The 22,139-nt window shown below is 28.3% G+C and overlaps 8 protein-coding genes across 8 annotated transcripts; 6 read left to right on the top strand and 2 right to left on the bottom strand. All coding sequences in view use genetic code 12, as the record gives it.

Annotated features, from left to right (window-relative positions):
• Positions 1 to 124: 124 nt before the first annotated feature.
• Positions 125 to 3,190, top strand: KGF55_001731 (uncharacterized protein; the record flags this gene model as incomplete). The annotated part of the gene is made up of 1 exon (XM_051756338.1): positions 125 to 3,190. One exon carries the CDS (start codon positions 125 to 127, stop codon positions 3,188 to 3,190), a length of 3,066 nt encoding a protein of 1,021 aa, XP_051615410.1.
• An 88-nt stretch (positions 3,191 to 3,278) lies between these two features.
• Positions 3,279 to 4,709, bottom strand: KGF55_001730 (pseudouridine synthase; the record flags this gene model as incomplete). Its single annotated transcript, XM_051756337.1, has 1 exon — positions 3,279 to 4,709. The coding sequence occupies one exon, from the start codon at positions 4,707 to 4,709 to the stop codon at positions 3,279 to 3,281; it is 1,431 nt and encodes a 476-aa protein (XP_051615409.1).
• Positions 4,710 to 4,866: 157 nt separating this feature from the next.
• Positions 4,867 to 6,354, bottom strand: VPS23 (ubiquitin-binding ESCRT-I subunit protein; the record flags this gene model as incomplete). The annotated part of the gene is made up of 1 exon (XM_051756336.1): positions 4,867 to 6,354. One exon carries the CDS (start codon positions 6,352 to 6,354, stop codon positions 4,867 to 4,869), a length of 1,488 nt encoding a protein of 495 aa, XP_051615408.1.
• Positions 6,355 to 6,520: 166 nt separating this feature from the next.
• Positions 6,521 to 6,802, top strand: KGF55_001728 (H(+)-transporting V0 sector ATPase subunit e; the record flags this gene model as incomplete). Its single annotated transcript, XM_051756335.1, has 2 exons — positions 6,521 to 6,528; positions 6,592 to 6,802. The coding sequence occupies 2 exons, from the start codon at positions 6,521 to 6,523 to the stop codon at positions 6,800 to 6,802; spliced, it is 219 nt and encodes a 72-aa protein (XP_051615407.1).
• A 2,150-nt stretch (positions 6,803 to 8,952) lies between these two features.
• On the top strand, positions 8,953 to 10,566 carry KGF55_001727 (uncharacterized protein; the record flags this gene model as incomplete). The annotated part of the gene is made up of 1 exon (XM_051756334.1): positions 8,953 to 10,566. The coding sequence occupies one exon, from the start codon at positions 8,953 to 8,955 to the stop codon at positions 10,564 to 10,566; it is 1,614 nt and encodes a 537-aa protein (XP_051615406.1).
• Positions 10,567 to 11,770: 1,204 nt separating this feature from the next.
• Positions 11,771 to 13,495, top strand: AGP3 (Agp3p; the record flags this gene model as incomplete). Its single annotated transcript, XM_051756332.1, has 1 exon — positions 11,771 to 13,495. One exon carries the CDS (start codon positions 11,771 to 11,773, stop codon positions 13,493 to 13,495), a length of 1,725 nt encoding a protein of 574 aa, XP_051615405.1.
• Positions 13,496 to 17,064: 3,569 nt separating this feature from the next.
• RME1 (Rme1p) lies at positions 17,065 to 18,561 on the top strand (the record flags this gene model as incomplete). The annotated part of the gene is made up of 1 exon (XM_051756331.1): positions 17,065 to 18,561. One exon carries the CDS (start codon positions 17,065 to 17,067, stop codon positions 18,559 to 18,561), a length of 1,497 nt encoding a protein of 498 aa, XP_051615404.1.
• A 365-nt stretch (positions 18,562 to 18,926) lies between these two features.
• On the top strand, positions 18,927 to 22,054 carry KGF55_001724 (chromatin-remodeling ATPase; the record flags this gene model as incomplete). Its single annotated transcript, XM_051756330.1, has 2 exons — positions 18,927 to 18,944; positions 19,001 to 22,054. 2 exons carry the CDS (start codon positions 18,927 to 18,929, stop codon positions 22,052 to 22,054), a joined length of 3,072 nt encoding a protein of 1,023 aa, XP_051615403.1.
• Positions 22,055 to 22,139: the final 85 nt, after the last annotated feature.

Below are 22,139 nucleotides of genomic sequence, written 5' to 3'. Positions count from 1 at the left end.
TTTTTTCTATTATATGCAGTATCTTCAATATTATAGATATCAAAAAATCATTCAAAATATTAAATATAAGTTTTACAACCACTTATTCATAACATTTATACCGCGTCAAATGTCAATATAATAAATGTCACCAGCAGATAGAGTCAATAATAGTGATCTGGGAACTCCAGATAATAATGCATACTACAATTATAGTCCACAAAGTCCTCTTACAGCAAATTCAGGAAGAATAGATAATAATTATCCAATAAATCATTCAAATAAAGATTTTTATAATGATGGTGAACACGCGTCCCCAAAGGAGTCAAATCCAGCTTTAGAATTATTAGCAAGATTGCAACGACCACAAAACAATGAATCATCAGAAAGTCGAAGATTTTCTTGGTCAAGTGATCATTCAAACAGTGGGAGAATTGAATTTTCGGGTCATACTTTATCAACTAATGATCATCAATCTCGTCAAAATATAAGTCTTTCAGATCGTATTACTCCTAATAATGCTCATGATCAAAGAATTTCAAGTGGTGTAAGCGTTCGTTCATCATCAAATCATATACCATCACAATCAAATCAAAATTCATCATTTTCTAGACATCCTACTACTGCTACAACATCGAGATCCTCAAAGCATCCAACTAGACCCAAATTTCATAATTCAAGAAAAGCACATTCTCCAACACCTCCACCTCCACCTCCTTTAAGAACAGATTCATCAGATACGCAGCAAAAACACGTTGCTGCAAGATCAACAGTAACATTAGCATCAGCAACTTTTAATAACCCATCAACAACAACACCAAGAGCAAGATCCCCAGTGCCTTCTTATAAACGTCGTTCTACACATGAGGGTCAAGAACCGCCTTATAAACGTAAAAAAGCTTTTGAAAGTTCAGCACCACGAAAACCTGTTGATACTTATAGACCAACTCAAAATACAACATCTTCTTCTTCATCATTATCACGGCCTACTACTTCAGGAAATCAAGAACCAACTGAATACAAGACTTTTGATAACGATTTTGATTATGTGGAATTTGAAAGAAATGCTAAAAAAAAAGAAAAATCATATGGTTTTAGAGACGTTAATAATTTTTTACATAATAATGCACATTATAAGTTGAAACTAGCTTATTACGCTACACAATCTGAAAAGTTTTTAAAATTAGCTCATGAAAGTATTGTAAAAGATCACACTGGAGAATATGAAAATAATTATAATAATCTCATTAAAGCTTCTATCAAATGTTTATTAGTTTTAATTAAAAAATATGATAATAATTTATATCCTAAATTAAAAGTTTCAACTTATTATAAATTGGCTAAAATTTTATTTGAAGAAACTCAATCATATGATTTAGCACAAACTTATATTAATAAAGCAATAAGTATAAGTAAAAAAGAAAAATATACAAGAGAAGCATTTTCTTGTGAAATTTTTTTAATTCAAATATATGAAAAAATTGATTTACAACAAGCTATAAATTTTATTCTGAGAAAAATTGAACAATATCAAAGAGATCCTCATAATATATATGGTCAATTATTTAAATTATTAAAAATCAAATACCTTTTTGTTAATGAAAGTTCTTTAGCATTTGTACAATTACAAAGATTAGCAAAAGAAAAAGATTTAAATCCAATAATTAAAAAAGTATCAACAATTTATATTGCTGGATTATTAATTCATAGAGGTGATCCATCAAAAGCTTTAGATATTTTGAAAGATAGCGATATTGATGAAGCAAAGGAAACAAAATATTCTGTTAAATGTTATATTTTAATAATAAAATTATTAGCTTATATGAGTTTGAATCTAAATAGAGATGCTAAACGAACTTGTAAAGCATTACAAGCTGTTTATAATTTAAATGATTCAAAAAGATGGGCTCATTGGTTACCTACTGGAGAAGTAAAATTTGGAATTCAACTGACTAATATGAGTGAAATAAAATTTTTTGTACCTTGGTTAACAGTTCGCGAATTTAAAATATTATATTATTTAATAACATCAGTATCATCAATGCATTCAAAATTAGAATTATCTAATATTGGATTTGAAAAAGCTTTAAAATATGTTAATAAAGCAGAAAAAGAAATTACTAATAATATTGATAATTCAAAATATATGACAAAACAATCTTATGAACAACAAATTATAAAATTAAAATATTATAAATTTTTAATTCAATTTTATCAACAATGGTATAGTTTTTTAACTAATGATTTTAAAATTCTGTATATTAAAGAATTTATGAATTTAAATAATAAAAATTTTACAAAACCAGAATATATAATTTTTAAAAATTTATATAGTAATATGTACTATATTATTGGGATGTATTATCATTCAAAAGCTGATATTCAAGCTGCTAAATATTTTTATATGAAAGTTCGTAATATGACAAAGTCAACAGATTTACAACAACAACCACAATTACAATCAATTCAAGATTCATTAATTCAAATTAATTCAGGTATTGGAAGTGATTTATGTAGACCAACAGGGAAATTTAATGAACTATATATTTATTCAACTGTTCAATTAGTTGTATTATTAAACTATGAAATTAATGAAATGATAGAACATGATAGGCTTAAAGAAATAAAAAATAATAAATTAATTGAAATAAATGGAGATATTAGAAATTCAATGAGTGATGAATTAGCAAATGCATTAGATATTCCAAATCATTCAGATATCTTTAGATCAAATTTTTTAACTAAAAATGAAATTATAAGAATTACAATAATTTTAATAATGAGCATATTACATGATTTCAACCCACCAGACGAAAATTATAAGTTTTATATGTCAAGATTAAATGAGAAAACTCATTTTTATTTTATTTATTTTTTATGTACTATGGCTTATTCATTAATGTCAATTGGTGAAGATAAAAGAAGAATTATTGATAGATGTTTAAAAATGTTACCAAATTCAAATTCACAAGAAATTAAAACAAAGACAAACGGGAAAATTTTAATATCAACATCTGAATCAGCTGATAGTTGTAGAATATCTTTATTAGAAAAATTAAGATCAAATTATGCTGATTTAGGTGATAGAAAACAAGTTGAAATGATTAATTTACAATTAGAAAGATTATTTAATTTATTAAAAGTTAAATATACTACTTTATCTAAAAATGTGATTTATGAAATTAATAATAATGAAGTCGCTACTAATTAGAGTTAAGATATGAAAGAGCTAATATTATACTATATTTTAATTTTTTAATTAATATACAACGAAATATAAGAGTGAACTAACAAACTTATCAATCCTTCTTTGATTTTTTCTTCTTTTCTGATTTTTCAGATCCATCATCATCAGCTTTTCTTTTTTTATCCTTTTTATCTTTCTTTTCCTTTTTATCTTTTTTATCTTTTTTCTCCTTTTTTGGTTTATCTTCATCTTTAACATCAACAGTTGTATCTATTTCTTCTATTAAAGTTTTATTTGGTAATTGAGGTGGTGGTGCAATTAATTTTGATTCAGGTACTGCAGGAGCTGGTTGTTCATCTAAATCTTTATATTCTTTTTTCCAATTTTCAGGAGTATTTTCATTAATTCTACCATATTTATCTAATTTACCATCAGCTTTCATTTGTTTTTTCTTTTGTGCAACTGGACCTAAACCCCATCTTCTTGGATAAGTATCTCTTTCCATTATACATCTTTTAACTTTTGCAACTACTCCATGATCACAACTTTGTAAATCTACTGTTGTCATTTGTGCAATACCAATTGCTATAGCTTCTCCCTTTGTTGTAATTAATACAACTTCATCATATAATTCAATACCTTCTTCATATCTTAATAAACCAGGTATCATTAATTTTGCACCATAACATACTGAATTTACTGCTGAATCTTTAACAACTATTCTTTTATAACCAACTAATAAAGTTTCTAAAGGTTGAATAATTTTTCTTAAATATGATTCATCTCTTGTATTATCATAAACATATTGAGCATCTAATACATCATGTAAAGTAACTAAATTATCTGATTCACTCATTGCTCCTGATCTAACTCTACGTAATTCTTGCATATGACCACCAACTCCTAATAACATACCTAAATGTACACATAATGTCCTCATATAAGTACCAGCTTCACATGAAGCCCAAAATACACCTAAACCCCTTTTATTATCAAATTCAATTAATTTTGAATCATATACAGTTCTTACTCTTAATTGTCTTTTAACAGCAGAAATTAATGGAGGTCTTTGAAATAATGCACCAGTTAAATTTTCTAATGCTCTATTTAATTCTTTTGGATCTTTTAATTGATCATGTAATCTTACTATACAAACATATTCTTTACCTGCTCCTTGTTGTGATTTGACTAATCTTGTTGCTCTATCAATACAAACAATTAAACATCCAGTAACTTTTGGATCTAAAGTACCTGAATGACCAGTTTTTTCAACTCTTAAAATTCTCTTAATCCATGCAACAACTTCATGTGATGATGGATTTGATGGTTTATCTAAATTTATTACACCTGATGATACATATGATTTTAAATCTCTATTATATGGTGATGAACCTGCTGGTATTGGTGTATAATGACTTGATCTGACTAATAATTTATCATAATTTTTTAATAATAATGGCCATTCAGATGTGTTATTAGCAGGGGTTACTGCCTCTGGTTTGATTTGAAACTCTTCTTTCACTTGTACCTCTTCCTTCGACATGTTTAATGGTGTTGGATTGTAGTTTGATAAGTTTATAGGATATTTTGATGATGAGCTTTTTTTTTCAAAGAGTTTTTTCTTTACTGTACAAAAAGAGAGAAAAGCCGCACAATATTCCTATTTGAGACTATCTATAATGTATGCATAACATCTTCATTTATTGTTTAAGATTCATTATATTAACAATTTCAATTTTAGTCAATTCTAACCAAAATAATTCTCTACCTAAATTTCTCATTATTTTTACACAATTATCACAGTTTTTGTCATTTATAAGTTCATTGTTGTTTAAAAAATTACCACTTATCAAATTCATTGTGTCTTTAATTGCTTTTATTTCTGAAACAGTTTGATATAACTGTTTAACTAATGGCAGGTCGGGAATAATTAAATCATCTAATAAGATCTCATTATTCGAATTCAAGTGAACTTTATCTTCTGCTTGAATGTTTTGTTGATTTAAAATATTTAATTCTTGATTCAATTTCGTTGAATTAGTTAACTGTGAAGTTAAATGATTCAAATGATCTTCCAAAATTATTGAATTTTGTTCTGCTTGTTGATAATGATGGTTTAATTGGTTGAATAGTGCATCAGCTTTAGAAAGATTTTCATTAGCAAATGTTATTTGTTTATTTATAGGATCATTTGTGAATATCTCGTTAAACTTACTAGATAGTATCTCTAATGAGCGCTTTCTCAATGGATCATCAATTGACATTTCATTGATTCTATCGACCAAGTCCTCGGGATTGGTTTGGCGTATATTTGATTGCAAAGTTTGTGGGCTTGAATTGGAGGATAGCTCATTCGAATATTCAACTCGAGGCTGAACCAGGGTACGTGTTTGTTCATGAACTGGTTGAGGCGATAGCACACTTGATTGTGAAACATATGTTGAGGTATTTCCCGTGTAGGATCTATTTTGAAGTGATGTTTGCTCTTGTGGTAATGGTAAAGGACTTTGATATTTCAAAGGTGTAGTATTTTGGGGTGATAATAATTTTGGAGGTTTAGTAGGTAATGGTGGACCCGTAGATTGAGCAGACGATGTTTCAGTTACAGGAGGTGATACCATCCTAGAAGGTGTAAAAGAAGTTCCATTCCGTATTGGAACTTCCAATTTGACACTATGGTATATAATATTGATTAATTCTATTAATTGAAAATGTACCAAATCTACGTTTCCATCCATGCAATGTCTATACCAACTAGCTAAATAAGGATGATAAAATTTTCCTTGAGAATCCACATAATTATTCGGATTCAAAAACCAATTTTTGGAGTGGTTGGGTACTATATAAACTAGTGGACAACTCTCATTTGGGTAATCTAATGGAATCCATATAACAATTGGTACACTAATTTGATCATTTATATAAATATCTCCAAATAAATTGATTAATAAATTTGATTCACCAGTATCTTCAGATGTGTAAACTTGTGTCCTTATCCTGAAATTCAAATTCTTTTTTAAATGTAATTGTAGAAATTGATAGACATGAGAATAAACTAATTGTTTAAATTTGTACAGTGGCTGTATGACATTAAATAACCAATTAGCAACTTGTTGAGGTAATTGTGACTGAGATTGTTGATACGGTGTTGGATTTGAGGTAGATATTGATGTCTGTTGAAAGGACATCAAGGTGACATATAGTTTTTTAACTTTTTGAATTGGTATGATCAAGCTTTAAAATCAATAAAAAATTAATAAATCAAATAAATAAAAAATTGAAACGATAACCTTTTTCAGAGTTTACAATCTTAGTTCATTCTCATATACACAAACATTCATACTCAAGAATCTAATGAGTGGGTATGTTGAATATATCTCTCGTTGGTTCAATGTATAGAAACATACTAACATGATTTATCTTAGTTACACAGTTATTGCTGTTTTGGTGGTTGTAATTGCTGTATCATGTTTAGCATGGGTCTTTGCACCAAAGGAAAATACAACAGTTTTTAGATCATCTGTGATATTGGGTTTAGCTATGTGTTATCTAATGTGGGCCATAACATATCTAGCTCAATTACATCCATTGGAGGCACCTAGAAGGTCAGACTTAAGACCAGAATTTGCTGAATAAAAATATACTACAGTTTATAAATGATATAATGAATTAAGATTATTCGAATGTACGATAGAAGAGTTAAAAATTGTCCAATTTCAGGGAATGTAGTGGTGCCGATCAGGTTCTCAAACATATCTATGTTTATCAAACCACTCTAAGGATACAAAGCGATCCACACGATCTTAAAAACAAATAAATTCGGAAGTATCAAATCAAAATCATCATTTTTAAGCTTAATCTTGTCCATCACCAGAATTCTCGAATCTATTGAAAAAAGAAACGGAAGCAGAAACAGGACATGCAAAGTTCTTGAAAGTTATATGCCATATTGACAAATATATTGAGCTATACCTTGATCCACAAATGACAAATATAGTAATCGTAAAAAACAGTTTCTGGTCTTATATATTGTGTATATATTAAAGATTAATTCTATACTCTCAATTAGTTAAAGTAGTGATTGAGTTGTTGAAGTTAATGATGGAAGAGAAAAAATTTTGATTTTTTAAATTGGTGAAACTGAAACCAAAATTCCAAAGCGCATTGACATCTCTGCGAAATTTTGAAGTTATATGTGAAAAGATAATATGTAATAACTTTCAAGCTTCAATGATAGAAGTATTCAACTTATTTGTTAATGAACTGATGTTTCATTTACATTAACTCATTACCATCGAGTAGATAAATTTGAAATAATCAAGGTTAAATTACCATTTTTTCATTCTACTAATGGCTTACAAAACTTTTGTATGTATGCACGGATGTTGTTTGAAATATTCTGAAACAACTGAACAGATTCACAGATGTCTCTTAATCTTGGATTGGACAAACGGAAGGTTCACAATCAAATAACAGTTGAGGCCTTATACTCATCACGGAGATCGAGGACCTACTCATTACCGAGATCGAAAAGAGGTGAATTTATTAAACTTAACTTTCGAAAATTTTATTTTAAATTTGAAACAAAAAAAATCAATTATAAGAAGATACATGTTTTGATTGACTTTATCGAGACATGTTGAACCTCGAAACCTGACGAAATACATTACTCCCGTTGTTCGTTAATGACGTAATTCGTGTAGATTTTATCTATTACTCTTTGTTAAACAGAAAAAAAAATAGGTTATCAGAGCCATTAATAAAGCGATTCACACCAAACTCACAAATTTGATCCAAACAATCGCAATCACAAGTTTGCATGAAATAGAGGTTTCATGAAAGACACTTAAGATCTGACTACTTGTATGGTAATTTGGTCAAAAGACCAACCTTCAATTAGTGTTTCCTGATCAATTTTAAATTATCGTGATAAATAGGTTAAAATATCAATGGGTTTAATAACCAATAGACTGTATTATTTGAAACTTATCTCCACATTAATCATCAAAGATCCTACATTTAGTAGAATCGCATATAATAAATAACTCAAGTGGAGTAATTCTTTACTATTGGTTATGTTCGTGAAAGAGTTATTATTGCATTTTATGTTTTCAACCAGACCTAATTCGGTGAATGAGTTTTACGAACTATATATCAAATGCAATATTAGATGCAACGCCAATTTTACATATACATAAAAATCAGAAGATGTGTGTCTTAGCCTACATAAAGATTCCAATTCTCGAAAATTATATCAAGAAAATTTCAATCACCGTTTACGAACCACCCCTTCTCCAAATATTGAAACATTGGCACGTCAAAAAAAATTGGAGATCGATCATTTATACGCCACGAATGGTTAGTTTGACAATGTTTTCAATGAATTTTGAAGCCTTAGATGACAATTTAGGTAATTGTTTAACTTTTTTTGAATTTCGTAAAGCATGAGTTTAATTATCTTTTATAAAGATGCTATTTTTAGATTTAATGTTTTATGTTCAAATTTACGAAATTTGCAACAATCCTGCTATATACAGAAGAAAGATCATATTCAAATGGGGTATGAGAATTACTTTCGTGACAACAATTAAACAAACCGTTTACGAAATTCACCATAATTTGAAAAACTTTTGGTTCTCGAGGTTTTATTTTCAAATGAATTTTCATAAAATTGAAGTATAAATATGGATCAAAAGGTATGATTTAATTCATTAATTTATTATTTTTACTTTTTAAATCATTAGACCAACTTCCTTACACTCGTTCAACTTCATAATTCAACGAAAATGAAATTATCAACTTTTGCAAACCTTGCCATTCTTTCAAAATTAGCTTTTGCTGCGGATGATGAAACTGATGTGCTTGGCCCTGGTAACACACTTATTAAACCATGGAATATTCCTTTATATTCAACTAAAACTGATATTGGTGATGATTACACTAGAGAATATTTAGTTAGTTTAAGTTATACCAGTGAACTCGGTGGTGGTGGTGCAGAAGAGTATGTTACTGTTTCAGCATTAGGTGGACTGAATAAACCAGAAACCACAACTACTGAAGACTTTTCTCCAGCTACATCTGCTGCTGCTGCTGGATCTGGATCTCAACAAGGTCCTGCCCCAACTGGTGGACTTGAAAATACACTTATTCAACCATGGAATCTTCCCTTATATTCAACTGAAACTTTAATTGGAAATGAATTCACTAGTTATTATGTTGTTAGTTTAAGTTATACAAGAGATATTGGTGGTGGTGGTGAAGAAGATTATGTTACTATTTCAACATTTGGTGCACTCAATAGACCAGACGTTACAACTGATGACTCTTCTTCTGCTACATCTGAAGTTGCTGCTCCAAGTGGTGAACTTCCAAATACACTTATTAAACCATGGAATCTTCCTTTATATTCAACTGAAACTTTAATTGGAAATGAATTCACTAGTTATTATGTTGTTAGTTTAAGTTATACAAGAGATATTGGTGGTGGTGGTGAAGAAGATTATGTTACTATATCAACATTTGGTGCTCTCAATGCCCCTCAAACTACTTCATCAGGAGAATCTGCTAAACCTTCAGGAGGAGTTGCCCCATCTTCTTCATTATCTGGTGCTTCTGTTGCTACTGAAACTGCTGCTGGATCTGAATCTGCTGTTGAATCTAAACCATCTGCTGCTGGATCTGAATCTGCTGTTGAATCTAAACCATCTGCTCCTTCATCTGCTTCATCAATTGTTTCAAAAGCTTCATCAATTTCATCAGGATCTGTTGTAACACCAATTGCAAGTGCTGGAACTGGTAAAAATCAAACTGGATCTGGAGTTGAATCAACAATCATTAAATCATCTACTACTGTTGTCACAATAACTTCATGTAGTGCTAATCATTGTACTCCAGTGTCATCATTTACTACGGGATTAACTGTCATAACAGAAAATGATACGGTTTATACAACATATTGTCCATTAACTGCTGCTACTGTTACTCAAAGTATTCCATCTACTGTCATTACATTAACCTCTGCAGGATCAACTTATGCTGTTACTACTGGTTGGACTATCATTGAAGAAGGAGAAACTTCGTATACAACTTGGTGCCCATTAACTGCTGCTACTGTTACTAAAAGTGTTGTCTCAGCTCCAGCTACCGTCATTACATTAACTTCAGAAGGCTCAACTTATGCTGTTACTACTGGGTGGACTGTCGTTGAAGAAGGAAAAACCTCATATACTACTTGGTGCCCATTGGTTGCTACTACAGAAGTTGCTGTTGTTGCATCATTTTCAGAATCAATTAGTCCTGGTCATGCTCCAACACTTTCTGCTTATGAAGGAAGTGCTAATCTTATTAGATCAATTCCAGTCTTAGCTGGTGCTTTTGCTTTATTAACTTATTTTATTTAATTGTTTCTTGAGATTTGAAATTTTTTATTTTCGATCACCAATTCAATTGTTATTTTATTGATTGGTTTTATACCATATATTGTGTTGTTTTTGTTTATTTTTATATTTTGTTTTTAGCTCAAATGTCACTCCATGATTATTTACTGAGCTTTTCTAAAAAAATTTAAGTAGATTTTGTATATTCGAATAAAAGTTTATATATTATTTTTCAAGTTTGAATCTGATTTCTCAAAACATCATTAGAGAATCCCTAACTTTATGAGAGAAATTTGAGAAGTAAATATCCTTTTAATTCATGTTCGGTTGCAAACTTCACTCTTTCAAAGTATTTTCACTAGATCTGGCTTATTTGTATTTCTACCAATTGCGAGAAAATTTATTCTGAAACAATTTAATTATATCACGTCAACTGCCTTGCGCTCATATAAAATTTATTCTTGGCCAGGTTTCTTAACTCAGTATCGTTTCTATATTTACATGATCGTTTCAAAACTCAAAAGCTTTAAGCGAGGTTCTTTTCCTGAGACTTGGCAGTATCAAGCTGATCAATGTACCTTTAAGAGCACAGAAAAATACATTAAACGAAGCTTTTTGATTTATCTGGTTACAAGTTTTTGAAGTAATAAATAGTATGTTTTACGAGATGCTAAAAGATCATCTAAGAATTCTACTACGTTTGGGAATAACCGACAAATTTGGAAAGGATATTTGTAAGTTCCACCGCATAGATAATATTTCCCCAAATTTTTTAGATCTAGTTCAATTTTTTAAGTTCACGCCATTTGGAGCCACAGTTGATTAAATTATGCATTAATTAATATGAAATTTTTAGTTAATGATAAACAAACAGGGTGAAAATAGAGAGATAAATTCTGACTCTACTAGAAAAGCAAATGGAATACACAAAACTTGATGATTTGACATTTGAGACAAAGGATAAGAATTGAATTATGGAAATCTGAGGTTCAAAGATAAGCGAAACATTATCATATTATTATTATTGATGATTGTTAACTTATTATTTTATTTAATGCTGCAAGGGGGGTTATTAAATGGGCTTTTTTTTTTCTTTTATTTTTCTCTATCAATTTATCTAGTTTGCCTTAAAATTTGAATTATATAAAAGATATGAAAAAGCACGAGATTTTCTATCAGATTATATAGAATTTTGAAATATTGTTATTCAAATCAGACCATCTCCACCATGAGTCAAGAGTTACATGAAACAAATTCTTCGTACCGAAGGAATTACAATAATGAGAAAAGTGCAAGGAATGAAGATGTGGTCATTCATAACTATGATAATGCAATAAATGATGATGATACCCCTGAATTTAAAGAAAAGAATAATATTGAACTGATTAATTCAAGACGTTACGTTGATGAAACATCAAGTTTTTCTGAAGATTCAAATGATGGGAAAGATAAATTTGAACTTAAACAAGGTCTTAAAGATAGACATTTATCGTTATTGGCTTTAGCAGGTATTATTGGACCAGGTATTATGGTTGGTGCAGCTTCTGCATTAGCTGAGGGACCAGCTGCAATTCTTATAGGTTTTATTGTTATGGGTATAATTGCGTTTACTATGATACAAAGTGCTGCTGAATTAGCTGTTCAATATCCCAAAGGTAATATTTTCATATCAATTGGTTCGAGATTTGTGGATCCCGCATATGGTGGTGCAGTTGGGTGGTATTATGTCATTATATGGGTTTGTGTTTTAGCAAATGAGTATAATTCTGTTAGTTCGCTTTTACAATATTGGAACCCCAATGTACCATTATATGGATTTATTTTAATTTTTTGGATGGGTTTTAATTTTATTTCTTTACTTCCAGTTGAATATTTTGGAGAAATAGAGTTTTGGTTAGCGTTATTCAAATTAGTAGGGCTTGTGGCTTTTTACATTTTTACAATTATTTATTGTGCTGGTGGAGTGAAAGGTCAAAAAGCATTTGGTTTTCATTATTGGAATGATCCTGGTCCTTTTGCTAGAGGCTTTGCTTCAGTTGCTTCATGTTTAACTTTTGCTTCTACTTTTTATAGTGGTACTGAAATTGTGGCTATTTGTGTTGGGGAAACTAAAAATCCTAAAAAGGCAGTTCCAACGGCAATTCGTCAAACTTTTTGGAGAATTTTAATTGTTTATATTGGTATTGCTTTAAGTTATGGAATTACAGTTCCTTATAATGATGAAAGGTTAAGTGCTGATTCGAAATCTTTGAAAAGTCCAATGAGTATTGCTCTTGCAAGAGCAGGTTGGTCTGGAGGAGTCAATCTCATCAATGCCTTTATCGTGGTAATTATCGTATCTGCTGCCAACAGTAGTATCTATACAGCTTCAAGAACTATACATGCACTTGCAAGACATGGTATGGCCCCAAGGTTTTTCAAAAAGTTGAATCGCTACCAAACGCCATATTTTGCTGTTTTATTTGCAAATGTTTTAGGTCTAATTTCATTGATCAACCAGGGTAAAGGAGCCAGGGAAGCATATGGTTATATTGTAAACCTACTGGGAGTGGCTCTATTTGTCGTGTACGCATCGGTGTGTTTCTATCATATCAGATTTCGTCTAGCTTTACGGGCTCAAAATAAATCGAAGGATGAAATTTATTATAAGGCTTGGCTTTATCCATTTTTACCAATTGCAGGTATTGTTTTGAATGTTATTGTGGCACTTATTCAAGGATGGTCATATTTCAAGCCGTTTGTCGCAGGTTGGTGGGTTGATTCCTATATATTACTTCCATTCTTTCCAATCTTATACTTTTTTTTGAAAATAGTTAAAAGAACTAAATGGGTTAATTTGAAGGATGTAGATTTAGAAGTTGACAAAAGGGAAGATGTTGATGAATATTATGAACCAGAAGAAGCAGAATTAGGTGAAAAGAAATTCAAAAGGTATTACAATTGGATATTTTGAGTAGTTTTATAGTAAAATAAATTGTTTGTATTCGTGAAAATTAAACAAGAAATTAATTATGCAAAAAAGGCGGTGCATTTAAGACGGATATGGTAGATTTGACTTATTTACTTCTATAGCTATACTGAATAATTATATCTAAAATTAACAGTCTCTATAAGTTTGTAACTATCTAAGATCTCGGAAAATTATTTTGGTAACTTGTAAGCTCGTATCTTAGATCTCGGAAAAACAAGGTCAAATACAAAATTTCGATTATCTTGTATTATCTTCATAGATCAAACACCATATCCTTATCTCTTATTTTCAGATCAAACGAAAAAACTTTGAGTTTATGTGATGTTTTTGAGATAGAAATATTACCAACACATCAATCGATGATCAAAAGATAAAAATGAGTAAGTTAAGAAAAGTTACCTGGAATCATAAATTGAAGTCAAATTATTCACACTTATTAGCATTGAAACTTCATATCTTTTAATAACAGTATTTAATGGTTTGAATCTAGTATTTGAAAGTTATAATGTACAAGGTTGATGGACTTAAAATATATCAACAATTACTTTTTTTATATGTGTTAATCCATCAAGTGTCATGAAAAAAGTAAATGTCTTACAAATCAGATAACATATAATACACAATTCAATAGGTTTGCTTTGATGTTATTTAAATCATCCAGGATTAGGGCTATTTTTTATACGAAGTTCGATGGTCAGATAATGAATGAGTCAAAATATATAAATTTTTAGAGTCCAAATATATATAAATTTTTAGAGTATTACAACATCATACCATATTTGAGTTCGCGACTTAACTTTAGCTGTCCAAACCATCTTTGAAAATATGGAATTGTTTGTTATAAATCATAATGACGAGGATAAAGTTATCTGAAGTTTTGAATTTAATGTCATGCCAAAATCATAATACACCGGTGATTATTATAGCTAAAAATAAATGAAAATATAATCATGTTTAGTTAGTCAAAAATGTTGACCAAATACTAAGGGATGTATTTAAGAACAAGCTAAAATAAATGAAAATATAATTATGTTAAACTAATCCGAATTAGTCATTATTGACTGAATACAAAGGGATTTATGTGAGAACAAGCTAGGATGAGTCTTCTATATTCGACAAATCATAATGATTCAATTTGAATTGAAACGGACTTGATGGTTGAGTTCAAAATACTAAAAAGGAATTTGAGTTATCAATTTTTTCAATATGAGCAGATTCTCTGAAGGATATTGAGATTCATGTAGCTTATTTGAGTTTTTTTCAAGAGATTTTATGGGAAAGGTATTGAATCCACACGAAGTATTCATAATTGGTGTGGATTTGAATTGTAAGGAGAATCTAGCCGGGAAGGCTTCAAAGATGGATGATAGTTTAAGACTTTATTAAATTTTATACAAACTTTTAATTTAGTTGATTTATTTCCAACAACCCATAAACAGAATTTTTCCACCAGTTAATTTCATTCAACTGGGGTAGAGCAGCAGATTTTATTTAATACAATTCACTAGAAATTTATGAATTTAATTTTTGTATTCACTCATGCAAAAATAGACATGAGGCTGATTCTTATACTACCATCAATAAAGGAGCATTAAAAGGCAAGTTTATTACTTGTCAAAGATCCTTTATTGATAATGATACAAAAATCAGCATTATGATGATGATCATCCATTTACCTTTCATACCAGTTCTTAATGTTCCTATCAACTTCTGATTTTGGCTCAATAGCAATTTGAAGTGGTTGGAGTGATAGCTTGCTTATTGAACTTAAATTTATTTTCGATTTTGCAGATGTTTATTGTTTAATCGAATTCGAAATACTTAAGCTTATCATGTTAAGAAATATAGTTCTGGTAATACCGATTTGATAATTAGAATTGTGAATTCTCGTAATACTAAACTGAAAATTGAAAATGACGAAAGTATAAGACTATATAGAATCAGTTCAGTTTAAATAAAAAAACTTGAAAGCAATACTTTGACATACTATAAGAATGGCATTTCATTTTCACACGAAATTAAACAAACCGAAACTGTCAAAATATTATCAGATTGTAAGATCCTATGTTGCTGCCAACCAGATTTAGTATGAAGTTGCTGTGAATATGAGCCAAACATTTGTTACCACATTAATTTGCTAGTGTTTTATTTATATCTTTGTTCTTTGCTTTCATTATTCTAAACTTTCTTCAACATCGTATTTTCTTCTTTCTCAATCGGTTACGTTTTGGAGCATGCAGATTCAGTCTATGTGGTAATCTTGGTAAGCTTCGAAACTCATAGTTTAATTTTCATTCAAAACCGACTAGCTTAACAGATTTTATTGCCTTCTTGGTTCAATAATCTTCAACTCAACTATCAACCATGATTTTTGTATCAAGGGTCTTTTTCTGCGATAGATAATATAAAGAAATATTGAAAATTATAAAAATTACTAAATTTGACGGCCGTTTTAATCTTCTTGTTATCATTGATTTTTCAATTTTAGAGATTCCTCACACAATCTTAATATATATCGATTTTGCTTAACCCTTCAAAATCTGACCTGAGTGATGAAAATTTTATCAAAAGTTTTAAATGGAAGAAAGAAAAATTCAAGTGAAGGACCTGATTTTGAAAATATAGTCTAAGCCAAAACTTTTAACCGAAAGTATTTAAGAACAAAAGAATCAAGAAGTTTAAAGCATAAATAAGAATAAATTTTAATGGCTTAAACTTAACTCACAATTCTTGTATTAAATACTTCGCTGCAGTCAAACGTATCATAACGGTTTTTATAAATTCGCTTGCAACATTAACTTGAATTTTACGAGCTACATTTACGAGATCAATTAAAAATACTGATCTATAGTCATCCATGTAAAACATTAGCTAATTTGAGTACCAAATTTACTCTTACTTTGTTCCATAACAAGACGTGAAATACCCAACATATTTCAATAGTGTAATTTAATTATTCATTTGTTAGTACTATTATTTATGATTTATAAATTAAACTTTTCTCTACACAAAATCAAGTATAAAAGATCTGTTTTTGTGTAATATTATATGTTTCAGAAATTAATTATAATTAAATCAAGGGGCTAATTACATTTTCATAAATTATGTATAATTGGGTACTACTAGTTATACAAATTTGAAAAATTTCCGAAAATACGTAGTTGTAGACCAACAGCTAATTTTATCACTAGGTTGAAGAAAATTTCAACTTATAATACATATATTTTTCTGTTGTTTAAGAACCTAAAATTTGAAAATGGAAAACTTTTTTATTTGTGTACAATTCAAATTTTCAAGTTATTAAATATTATCGAGCAAATTTTTTACCCCAGATTTCAAACATTATAAGATGATACCCCACTTTTCTATTGTAATTTTTGTATTTATATAATCATCAAAACTCTGATTTTGTATTAGATAGAAGAATTTGAATAATCATTCAAATTAAACAAAAATAAGAAACATCCCTTCATTAGTCTAAATTTACATATATACTCCTAAATCACAATCAAAAACTTTCAACAAATTAATGGCAAAAATTTAACACAGAAATGAATGATTTATTAGAATCATTAGAATTAAATAATTTAGACTTGACAACAACAACTCCATCAGCATTTAATTTTTCATCAGATATTGAAATAATTATACATCCAGAAACTCAAAAAACAGATGATATTGAAACTCCATATCAAGCACTTGATGAAGAATTAATGTCAAAGTCACCAATTAAATCAAATATTAACATTGATTTTTCATCATCAAACAAATCCAAAAGTACTTCAAGTTTACAAAATCTTTTTGAATTTTCATTATCATCATCATCAGACACAAACGATCCAACAACTATTCCAATACCAATAGTTTACAATGCTCAAGATGATTATATTATTCCAAGATCAAATATTGGGCTTAATTCATTAGTTACAGAATTTACAACTTCATTTCCTAAAAGAAATCTTTTAGATGAAATTCAAGCAATTTTTGATGCTGAAACAACTATTCCAGTTACTGATACTACAACTGCAACAAATTTAAATAATGATCCTTCTACAACATCTAAATTTTCACCAATATCATCAGAAGATAATTCCTTTAATATAGAAATTTTTGAAATGGATTCAACAGAATATATTTATTCAACAGAAGAATCAACAAATATTGAGTTAGATTCACCTTTTAATTATATAAGTTCAAAGTCTTTAACTCCATTAAATGAAATTCAATCACAATCAATATTTGAAGAAATTACACCAATTGAAGAAAATTCAATTACTCAATCAGATTCACAATCTAATTCTGAAGAAATCATTCCAATTGAAGAAGATTCAATTACTCAATTAGGATCACCTATTTCATCAGCTATCCCTAGTGCAAATTTAAATACTCCAATTGAAGATTCAATAACTGAAGTAGGATCACCTATATCATTATCACCTCCTATTGAATACTCGGCTACCCCAATTGAAGAAGATTCAATAACTCAATCAGGATCACCTAATTCATCATCAACTCCTATTGAAAACTCCACTATTCCAATTGAACAAATGAATTTTGATGAATTTAAATTTGAAGTATTAAAAAGATTTTCAGAAAGATCACTTGAAATTACTAAAGTAGCAGAATCAGATTTAGATAAAAATGATTCATATGCAGAAAATGATGATAATTATTATGATTTGCTTCAAGAATTAGATCTTTTAAAGGGTTTAAATTTTTTAAAAAAACGTAAATTTAAATGTCCAATAATTGAATGTCCTATAAATTATATTGGTGTAAAAAAATTAAATGATTTAAGACATCATATTCAACATCAACATCTTGTAAATAATGTTGTCTCAGATGAATTAGAAGAAAAATATGGTGATTTATTAAGAAATGAATTATTTGTTTGTGATTGTGGTAAAGCTTTTTATAGATCAGATTCAATGAAAAGACATGTTAAAATGATTCATTCTTTAAAATCTCGTGGTAGAGGTAAAAGAAAATTAAATGATAATGATGATGATGTTATTCATAAAAATGATGGAAAAAAGAGAAAATTTTAATGAAATTTGGGTAATTTGTGAGTGTTTGGGTGTTTAATGTTTGTTTTTTTCAATTCTTGATCATTGGTTGTTTTTTGGAGATAAAAAGTTAAAGTGGGTTGCATAAAAGTTTGATTGTTAATAAAAGTTTGAAATTTTAGATAGAATAAAATATATAGAACTGAAGTTATCGTATTATCGAGCTCAATTGTAGTCCTTGAAGATGCTTTACGATGTAGATAAGCCAGTGTTTATGATTACACTTGTGGTTGCAATTCATTTTTAACGATGTTTCAACACGTCTTGTAAATCAAATTTATTTTTCTCTGCCAAATAAATATTCACACAAAAGTTTACAACCTTTATTTTATCACCACCATCAACAAATGAGTTCAAAAGAAACAGTATGTCCCTATCAATTCACGTTTTAACTTGATCTAATTACTAACTTTTACCAAAGACTCCTTCGTTGGATGTTGAAGAAATTCTCAAAAATCGAGATCAAATAAAATTTACAAATAATCCAGATAAATATTTTATTAAAACAGAAAAGCAACAAGTTGATATAGAAAAAACATCAAATAGATTTAAATATTTATTAGGTTTAACTAGTCTATTTAGTCATTTTATCGAAGCTAAAGCAAATAAAGATCCAATTTTTAGAAAAATTGTTGATGATTTAAATAATAAAAATTCACAATCTCAATCACAAACAAATGAATCAATTAGAAGAAGAAAAACTGAAAAAGAAGAAGATGCAGAATTAATTAATGAACAAAATTCATCTGAACAACCATTTGAATTTTTTGAAAGTCCTGGTTATATAAATGGACAAATGAGACCTTATCAAATTCAAGGATTAAATTGGTTAATTTCATTATATGAAAATCATTTATCAGGTATATTAGCAGATGAAATGGGTTTAGGTAAAACTTTACAAACTATATCATTTTTGGGTTATTTAAGATTTATTCATAAAATTAATGGACCTCATTTAATTGTTACACCAAAATCTACATTAGATAATTGGCAAAGAGAATTTAATAGATGGATACCTGAAATAAATGTATTAGTATTACAAGGTGATAAAGAAGAAAGATCAAATATTATAAAAAATAGATTGTTAACTTGTGATTTTGATGTAGTTATTGCATCATATGAAATTGTTATTAGAGAAAAATCAACATTTAAAAAATTTGATTGGGAATATATTGTTATAGACGAAGCTCATAGAATCAAAAATGAAGAAAGTTTATTATCACAAATTATACGTATGTTTCATTCAAAAAATAGATTATTAATTACTGGAACTCCTTTACAAAATAATTTAAGAGAATTATGGGCATTATTAAATTTTATATTACCTGATGTATTTGCTGATAATGAATCATTTGATGAATGGTTTAATCAATCTGAATCAAAAAAAGAAGAAGAAGAAGATAAAGTTATATCACAATTACATAAAGTTTTAAAACCTTTTTTATTGAGAAGAATTAAAGCAGATGTTGAAAAATCATTATTACCAAAAAAGGAATTAAATATTTATACAAAAATGAGTCCAATGCAAAAAGATTTATATCAAAAAATTTTAGAAAAAGATATTGATGCAGTTAATGGAGCTAATAAAAAGGAATCTAAAACAAGATTATTAAATATAGTAATGCAATTAAGAAAATGTTGTAATCATCCTTATTTATTTGATGGAGTTGAACCTGGACCTCCATATACAACAGATGAACATTTAGTTTTTAATGCTCAAAAAATGATTATATTAGATCAATTATTAAAAAAATTTAAATCAGAAGGTTCAAGAGTCTTGATTTTCTCACAAATGAGTAGAATGTTGGATATTTTAGAAGATTATTGCTTTTTCAGAGAATATAAATATTGTAGAATTGATGGTCAAACTGAACATAGTGATAGAATTAATGCAATTGATGAATATAATGCACCAGGTAGTGAAAAATTTATATTTTTATTAACTACAAGAGCAGGAGGATTAGGTATAAATTTAACATCTGCTGATATTGTTATAATATTTGATTCAGATTGGAATCCTCAAGCTGATTTACAAGCAATGGACAGAGCTCATAGAATTGGTCAAACAAAACAAGTTAAAGTATTTAGATTTATTACAGAAAATGCAATTGAAGAAAAAGTTTTAGAAAGAGCTACTCAAAAATTAAGATTAGATCAATTAGTTATACAACAAGGTCGTAATACTAATGGATTAGATGGTCAACAAAGTAATAAAGCTGCATCTAAAAATGAATTATTAGATATGATTCAACATGGTGCTAGTGATATTTTTAAAAAAGATGAAGATACAACTAATGAAATAGATATAGAAGAAATTTTACAAAGATCAGAAACAAAAACTCAAGAATTAAATAATAAATATTCAAAATTAAATCTTAATGCATTACAAAATTTCACCAATGATGAAAGTGTTTATGAATGGAATGGAGAAAATTTTAAAAGAAAAGAACCAACAGCAATAACAAATATTGGCCATGCATGGATAAATCCAGGTAAAAGAGAACGTAAAGAAAATTATTCAATTGATACTTATTATAGAGATGTTTTAAATACAGGTAATAGAAATCAATCATCAAATATAAATAAATCTGGTCCAAAACCTCCAAAACAATTAAATTTATATGATCATCAATTTTATCCATCAAAAGTTTTTGAACTTCATGCATTGGATATAGCTTATTATAGAAAACAAACTAATCATCAAGTTCCATTGAAATCTGGTGATTCAACCACTGAAAGACAAAGAAAATTAGAACAAAAACTAGAACAAGAAGAAATTAATAATTCAAGACCATTAACTGAAGAAGAAAAAACATTGAAAGTTGAATTAATGAAAAAGGGTTTTGGTAATTGGAATAGAAAAGAATTTTATACATTTATTGGAGAATGTGCAAAATATGGTAGAAATTCAATACCATTAATATCATTAAAATTTCCAGATAAAACTATTGAAGAAATAAGAGAATATGCAAAAGCATTTTGGTTAAATTATGAAGAAATTGAAGGTTATGAAAAATATATTTCACAAATTGAACAAGGAGAAGATAAAATTTTAAAATTAAAATTACAAAAAGAAGCATTAAGAAGAAAAATTTCTCAATATAATTTCCCATTATTAGAATTAAAATTAAAATTTCCACCACAATCATCAAGTAGAAGAATTTTTACAGAAGAAGAAGATAAATTTTTATTAATTCAATTATATAGATTTGGAATTGATTCACCAAATTTATATGAAAGAATAAAAGATGCTATTAGAGATTCTCCATTATTTCAATTTGATTTTTTTTTACAAAGTAGAAATTCAAATGAAATTCAAAGAAGATGTCAAACTTTATTAGCTTGTGTTACAAAAGAAATTAATCCTGATGAACAAGCAAAAATTAATGGTTCTTCTTTAAATGGTAATAGTAATGGGAAAAAAAGATCATTAAATGATACTACTAATTCAACTAATAAAAAATCAAAAAAATAATTGTAAGCTGTTTTTATTATTAGTTCTAATCATTAATTCATATAAAAAATAACGAATAAGTAAGATCTTCTAGCACTCTCTGCTG

This window comes from Candida pseudojiufengensis, assembly GCF_024610245.1.
Source record: "Candida pseudojiufengensis strain CBS 10847 chromosome Unknown scaffold8, whole genome shotgun sequence".
In the NCBI taxonomy this organism is placed as follows: Eukaryota; Fungi; Ascomycota; class Pichiomycetes; order Serinales; family Debaryomycetaceae; genus Lodderomyces; species Lodderomyces pseudojiufengensis.
This window is presented reverse-complemented; position numbering and strand designations above follow the sequence as displayed.